At 45.9% G+C, this 8127-nt stretch overlaps 1 protein-coding gene across 1 annotated transcript in view; it reads right to left on the reverse strand.

The window, feature by feature from the left end:
• The window catches only part of LOC146620797 (breakpoint cluster region protein), a 32380-nt gene extending 24476 nt beyond the window's left edge, over positions 1-7904 (reverse strand). The window contains exon 1 of the mRNA XM_085367073.1: positions 5849-7904. Within this exon, the coding sequence (XP_085223199.1) occupies positions 5849-7187 (1339 nt within the window). The 5' untranslated portion in view covers positions 7188-7904. The remainder of the gene's footprint in view (positions 1-5848) is intronic.
• Positions 7905-8127: the final 223 nt, after the last annotated feature.

Raw genomic sequence — 8127 nt, forward strand, 5'->3', positions numbered from 1 at the left:
GTAGCTAGCTGGTAACATAGAACTTTGCTCTTTGGTCCATATATGTCAAGAAAGAAAGAAAAAAGGCAACATGCCCAGGGGCCTAAACACTAATGCTAAGGTTCTAACACACAGAGACTAGTGCCCATCTTTTATATACAGTCTATGGGCGTAAGCAGAAAGGATGTATCTGTGGTGTGATGAGGTTTATCAAACCCAGTAAACTAAAGTTGGGTGTGTGAGAGGGGAAGAAAAGCAGTTTCATCCCCTCAATCATAAATTTTGTTACTTAAATCTCAAAGAATTTCTGATTATGTTTTTTTTTTTTTTGCTCATTTGTGACGTCTGTGAGGTTATTCTCAGAGATTTGCAGTGTTTCTTTCAGATAAATGAAGGAATATCTCGGTTAAGATTTCCTTGCCCCTAATAGGCCATTCAAACTGTAAAAATGTTATCCGTCAATTCATCATCACATCTGGGCTCGTGTGGAGTGCCTGCTGGCCCGGGAGGTCCTTTAAACCACAGGCCTGTGGAACGCATTGAAGACCATCAGCACTCGCCTATGATCTGCTGTGGGGCAGCCTAAAATTAGTGCCAGTCATCGAGCGGTGTAGGTCAGAACTGGGCCGCCAAACACGGCACACCTACTAATCAACGTATGTAGAAATAGCTCGGGGTGGACATACTGCAGCTTGTAATGTGCCGCATAACAGAGCAAATAAAAGCCCCGATAACAGTTCCAGCCCGGGTAAATAAACACACAACGGTGCAAAGGCGAGCAAAAAGATTAACTCAAGTCCAGCAGCGAGGAATAATTAACACGAAGCAGGATTTATTTCATTTGCCAATTATTGTGACTTTACAGGATGACACCTTCAAGTTTGTGCTTTGTAGCAGACACAAATATAACTGCTGAGTTTTCATCACATACTGATAACGGGGAGAGTTTTCAGAAATGTAAGCAGTGACAAGAAAAAAATTAAAGTGACCTCCTGGTGTAATGAAATATTCATTTGCATGTATGAATAGAATTAAATATTAGCGAATGGGCCTCACCTGATGTGCTCTGATGTGACTGGCCAGCGGTATTCTGCCTAGCAACACACGTTTTTACAGCGAATTCGCCTTAAGGTAAACTGTACCTGAGTGCAGGCGCGTGGCAGAAAAGAATCAAATCATCTCAGATTCAGATGGTTTCATGGAAGTTACAACACTTTGAAAACTGCAGTAAGGTTTGTGTTATTCAAGCTCAAAGTTACTAACCGGAAGTATAAAGTTTAAAACACGAGCATGATTAACAAGGGTTTTTGGTTCTGATACTGCTGCCTCTTCTACTTCGCCACTGAATGTTTTGCCTAAAATAAACGTTCTACTACAGGAAAGAAAGGTTGACACAAGCACCATGGGTCAGGCCGTTGTGACAGAGGTGAACTCGTTTAGCACATTACATTTCATTAGCCACTTCCCCCCACACCCCAACAAACAGCTGAGAAATTCCATAAACACTTGGCCTGCCAGCCAGCAGCACAGAGGGCCCTTTGAGGAGAGCTGAAGCCGCAGGAGCACAGGGCTGAGGCTGAGCACGAGGGAGGATCACCGAGCCCGAGGAGGCTTGTAAACAGGCCCGAGCCTTTCCTCTGTGTGTATGTTAGTAACTGCACAGAGGAGCTTGAGGAAAACCTAAAGTGAACCGTCTTGCATAGTTTCGAAACAAATGTTTTTGTTGAGTTTTCTGACAGAAACAAAAGGTCATTCATGGCTTTTACTGTGAGAGCAGCTGGCGATGCCTGGCCTGGTGTACTGATGGCCTGCCAGCTTTTGACCACTTTACCCAGTACACTGCACAGAAGAACAGGTGCCTCACTTGCTCACGCACACATACACGCACACACAAAGGCAGACTTGGCAGCCCTCAAGAGCTGCCAGCACTTCCTCTTGTAGGCTTACATTTACTTAAGGAAAGGGAGAGGCTGACTTCTTCCCCTTCTTTACCCACCAAACTTCAGATGTTGATACGTAGGTGCAACGATAGGCCTGTCTGGGCTTACACGGGGAACCTCAAATATTTATGAGTCCACAATTACCCGGAGGACCGGTGTGACTCCTGCTGAGGCAGCAAGTGGTGGTCTGAGGCAATCAGACGAACGTTAGTCACCTTCCAGATAGACACTTTCTATTAATGTCACAGCGACAGCAGACAGGCCCATCTACGCTCAGAAACGGTGCCATGTCCTGACTGAGGCAGGCTCGGGCTAAAAGCATCCTAAAAGACAATCTCCTGGTTTTTGCAGAGAGGATCACGATTAAACTAATGGGAGATTATCATTTTCCCTTTTGGCTGACCTTTTTCTTTTACGCCCTCTCACTATAACACATTAACCACGAGACAGTCTACACACCCAGACTCTTCTTTAGCCACAGGCACGTCAGCGTTGTGATGATAATTAATTATGGCAAAATAAACCCATAAGAGAGCTGGCCTCCTTAAAGGTCCACAGCTAATCAGCAGCTCTATTCACAGTCAGGCTTGACAATTGGCCTAGTTAAACCAGAAACCAGGAGACAACACTTATTTCTTCTATTCATAGGAAAAAGTCCCCTGAGATGCATCAATTTTAGACTGGCCATTTCACAGAGTTCTCACAGCTGAGACACAGTAGGACAAGCACGCGTTTGTTTAGAGAAGTTCGGAGGTGTCACTAACGGTAAGTCACTCATTTTTTCCCCAGGCGCAGGCGGACTGCCACTACGGCACTCCCACAACAGCAGCACGGACCCTGCGAAATGACATGGTGACAGAGTGCAGAAAACCCCCCTACCACCACCCAAACATGTGCAGTATATGGCAGTTTGTCTAATGGTTACAGAATGTGCAGCTAACTGGACCATAAAGCGCCTTTACAAGCCTTCTTTACTCAGTCGTTTCAAGAGATTTTAGTCAATGCCGCAGTGCTTTGTGATAAATGCAACAAGAAAAAACACTTTCCAGCAGCTCCCTGAAAGTCAAGAACCACAACAAAGAGCAATTTATTGCAAAAGCTGGCCTCAAACCAGCTCCCTGCTTGAGGACTAACTTAACAACGTGCAAAAAATAAATAAATTATTACAACATGAAATCCAGACTTCTGGTAATCCACAAAGCAAGGTCCACATGACGCAGGTTTGCCATTATGTCAGCAACATGTCTCCTCTGAAGAAAAGAAAAAAAAAGGCTGCACTTCAGACTCTTTCTGTAGTCAAAGTGTCAAACAGGCATTACGTATCAAATAGGGAAACACAAAAGGTCAGTTGATTGGTCATGGGATGCACTATTTGGCATAGAAAGTCCAAACCTTTGTAACTGCTAATTAGTTTTTATTTAATTAGGTTTTTGCTTTCAGTTCAGTTTAGTTTCAGAGATTTCTTACACCTAGTTTGAGTTTTTTTAATTAACCACAATAACATTGCTGTTTAGGCCTGTGACAAGAGCTGTGTGCTGACTCCGTGTGACACCTACACAGTAGGGAAAGGAGCAACATTTGGAGGTACCTGGAAAAACTAGTAGTGAGCCTTGAACACAGACTGTAAAGAAAAGATGGAAGCAGCCACTTTGCCGTCACTCGTTTGTGGACTACTGTTTTAAAGCTTCAGATATAGTATTTTGGCCATCACATCTTGTTTAATTTTTCATATTTGGATGATAAAGTGGAATGCCAAATTAGCAGTGTAGGCTAGCTAGCTTGGTTAGCTAGGGTTATCTACAGAGGTACAGGGCTAAATGGAGCTTAACTGCTTCTTGACAAAAAAAATAAAAAATTTTATTTCAAAAATAAAACACCAATGATATTTCCAAATTAAAATAACATTTATGCTATTTATTTTTTCTTATAGGGAAACCTATAACAAGTTAGCATTTTGCTAATAAATGTCTTCATTGGCTTCACTTCTTAGCCCTGAAAGCTGCCGCTTGATCTCAACTTCTTTTGGACGCTCCAACAACTCTTACACTTTATCCACAGGAGCTATTTGCTCATCGCAGTTTGCTTGACTGGGGCTCAGCGGTTGACTTCACAGCAACTTCCAGCACCAACTCGCAACCAGTCTGGGAATACTAATGTTTCCCTAGCAACCAGTGGTTGCCAGGCAGTCACCAACCAGTCCCTAGCCCTTTGTGACTGTGGCCTAGCAGGCACACTGATTGTGTGAGATGTGCAGAGAAGATGCACTTTGCCCCTGCCTACACTGCTACAGTCACAGCCCCTGAATGACAAGGGCATTTTTATCTGACAAAAAGGATATAACAAGAAAATGATTACAGGTGCATTATGGGTATTGGAGGCTACCTCAGTCACTACTGCATCAGTTTCTACTGCATCACTTATTTTTTGTTCTTGTTGATCATGCGATACTAAGTTGCTTTATTGCAGCTTTAATGAGTATTGATTTGCAATTTTATACATAAATGTAGCAGGATGAGTTTAAAAAATGACCAGAGGCAGCCATCCTGACAATATGCTTACAGGACTCAGCGACACATGGCACGACCGTGGAATGATGCAGACCCAGATCGAATGGATTTATGCATTTCAGTCATCCGAGCAGCGTGCTGGCTCTCACTTCATGCTGATTATATCACAGGCGATCTGCTCACTTGTCACATGCTTTTTGTCAAAGAGCTTTAGACCGAATCACCTTATGTAACAAAAACACACTACTCTGCTCATCTGCTTAATCTGACCCTGAGTGGATAATGCTTCTTTTTTGGGGGGGTAGAGACACACAGTTTTCTAGCTCCAATCTTCCAACAAGCACTCTGCTTCCCAATCAGTCTTGGGTGAGGATCTGGCCTCAACCAGCGATGATGTGTGTCCTTGTGTATCTTTTATTATGACAAATGCTCCTGCCTGCCCTTCTGTCCTTGGTATTACCAAGTTACCCCAACCACTCTCCTTATCCCTCCTAACAATGTTATATTGTTAACATGTCAATACTGCTGCTCAGTGAGTGATTCTCCTATTATGCTGGAGCATAACAACAGGAAACACCAATGGCGGGTGTTTTGAGTGGAAGCCACATGACACACTTAAAGCCCCCTCGATCCTCCTCGTTGAGCGAGTTGTCAGCGCTTTTTTCCAACCCACCACCCGTAACAAAGAACCGCCCTAAATTTATCACGCTAGACAAACCCCTTTAAGTTAATTACACCACACTAAGGACAACAACGTTGATGCGCGCTGACACAAAAACACTCAGGGTGGATAGGGCTGAGCGACCGGGAAGCCCCGGGGGGCAGATGCTGTCTCAGCCAGAGCATCTCTGCGAGAGTACTGCAGCACTCAGTGGGGCAAAGAGCAGAGAGGGGTGAAAAGGAGAGGGCAAGCCTGCTTACAAAAGGGTAAAGAAAGCCCTGCTCAAAGAAGTGCAAAGGTTCTGCTGTTCGGGATATGCACACTAAGGCCACAGTTTGCTCACAAACAGCCTGATGGCAGCTGATGATCGAGCCTAACAGAGCCAACCAGTACGGATGAGGCTTGTGAGGAGGAGGAAATAAAGCTCTCCTAACAAAAGAAGATGAATCTTCATTAAACCTAGCCTCCTTTTTTAAGGCAACTTTTATCGCAAAAGATAAGTAAGGCTGTTGAAAAGTCCTCTGGGTTATGGAAACGTTTTAGGACGGATTTAGTGTATCAGGCACAGAATGTTGAGACTTTATTTGAGTGATTACAGGTGCATTTTACACATCACTGACTAATTCGGGATCTGGGCCACCAAGGGCAGACAGACATGTTTCAGAGAGGGATTAGAGCGGGCTTTGGATGTGTATCATCTTCATGCACCAGACTCAATTTAAGTGTCAGATCACATCCACATTTGTGTATTAGAGACCTACCTAGATCTCCTTGAATGCTGTTGTCATGAGAGGTCCTGCTGGACGTGGTGGAGTCTCCATCACTGGGCCAGATGTGGCTCGCCTTGCGGAGTCCAGTGATGCAGGTGTCAGAAATCATTCCCTGCTGCTTCAGGCGAATCTGAGACAGAGGTGTGGGCGGGCTGCTGCTGTCGAAGGACTGCTGGGAGGGTGAACGGCTTTTCTCCCTGTACATCTGATAGGTGGTGGGGCTGGGAGACACCTGGCTGGACTGGCTTGAGGAGAAGTCCTCTTCGCTGGAGGTCAGGTTCTCGTTGGAGCTGCAGTCCGGCGTGTAGCCTCCTCCCACGTCGTCGAAGCTCCCTGGAGAGTAGGAGCGCCTCGGCCAGGTGAGGTGCGTGTCCTCATCTGTGCCGTGGTCCCTGATGTGGATGACTCGCATATCCCCATCACCCATCATCCCCCCAACGTACACGCTGGTGTAAGCGTGGCACTCCACCGGCTGCTGCTCAGATTTCCCCATAGAGTAGCGCCCCTCGCCTTCTTTTAGGGGGTGTGGGCTGACCTCGGAGTCTTCATATGACCCGTTGTAGCTGCAGTTCCCCTCGGTGGATCTGCCTCTCTGAACGGCCTTGCTGATATCCCCCGTGGCGGCTGACAGGTTCCCTGGGAGTGAATGCAGGGACCTCTTTCGCTCCATCTGCATGGCTTGACAGCCCAGGCTGCTGATCTTGTCTGAAACCTCCCTGTCGTTGACTCTGACCAGCCCTCGCTCTTGATGATACTCCATGTTTACGTAGAAGGGTTTCTCTTGGCCTCCTGTCACTGACAGCCCCTTGCAATCTCCCGCTGTGTGGGAGTTTGCCCTCCTGATGCGCTCAAAGTTGGATCTAAGAGCTGCCACCGAGCCCGGACCCACTGGGAAATCAGGAAGCTCAGAGTCTTGGCGGACAGGTGACACCCCACCCTTCTGTTTGCTGTCAGGGGCACAATCCATCTCAATGTCTGCATGAGGTTTGCACTTGACTGTCTTACCAGGCCCCCTGTACTTGTGCTGCTGCTCCTCTGCTCCTGCCTCATCTATGCTGGACCTCTGGCTGTCTTCATCATTTGTCTCTGCCATCCTTTTAAACCCCCATCTCTTCCCATCGTAAGACTTCCTCTCCTTTGCGAGCAGAGTCTGCAGGTAGATCATGCGAAAGCGCTCCTTGTTTACTTCCTTCTCCAGGTGTTTGATGGATGACTTGCATTTGTCCAACTCCTGCTCAATGTCCCCCAGTGAGTTGAGCTCCATGCTAGGGGGATCAGACTCAGGGAACTGCGCTCTCCATGCTTCCACAAACCCAGCTGGCTCAACCATTATTACTCTGACACAAACTGTTCAATAAGCTACCAGCAGAAGCATTTCCAAAGCTCAACTTGACTCTTTCCAACAGCTTCCATCGTGCTACGAGTTCAAGGTGTTTCTCAGAGTAATCCACTTAAAAGGGAAATAAAACATACTTTACAGTCTTTACTCACAATCATAAGAATCAAATCCGCTTTACTCCGTTTAACAAAGTCCAACAAAATGCGAGGTTATCCTTTTCTCCAACTTGATCTCCTTCTTGCGCTGTTCTCTGGAGATCGTCTGCCTTCCTCTGTGCTTGGTGTCAGACTGAGTCCTGCAGCTCTCTGGTGTTTTGCCTCTGTCAGTCGCAGCTGAGAGAGGCGGGGCTAAGTCAGAGATGTGATTTAAACCGCAAACACATCAAAATGAACACTGCTGGTTTTCTGAACTGCTTCTTCTTAACCCCAAACTGTCTCCAGGTACAGACGGTTACAGCTGAAAAATAGTAATCCACCAGGAAATGAAAACTAGCATGACAGCACAGCTATTGCGAAATATGTGGTCTTATAAAAGGAGACAAACTGACACTTTCAAAGTAAGAAACCCTGCCTGTCCCACATGGTGAGGATTTTGTGATGTTGTGTGTGCAGAATCTCAGATAGATGAAGAAAAAACGAGGTTCACAAAACTTTGTTGTAAGCGCAAATACAGCCTGACCTCTTTTTGAGAAACACACTAATCTTTCCTTCTTTCCCACCCAGCTCCTGGCGTGATATTTTGCAACACCGCACACTTGTCCTTTCAGTTACGTTCTGAAAACTAGGGCTAATCCGACCAAAGTTCAGCGTGTAGAGAACTGAAATACAGTTAACATGTGAAAATGTCGCCTCCTGGCGGCTCAAATGTTTGAGTTGGTGCGTTCAAGTACACACCGGACAGATTATTCAAATTTTAGGACTGTCTAAACATT

The sequence above is a fragment of the Diplotaxodon limnothrissa genome, linkage group LG12 (genome assembly GCF_057381915.1).
Source record: "Diplotaxodon limnothrissa isolate DT_005_m linkage group LG12, D_limnothrissa_male_GT1.1, whole genome shotgun sequence".
Lineage (NCBI taxonomy): Eukaryota > Metazoa > Chordata > Actinopteri > Cichliformes > Cichlidae > Diplotaxodon > Diplotaxodon limnothrissa.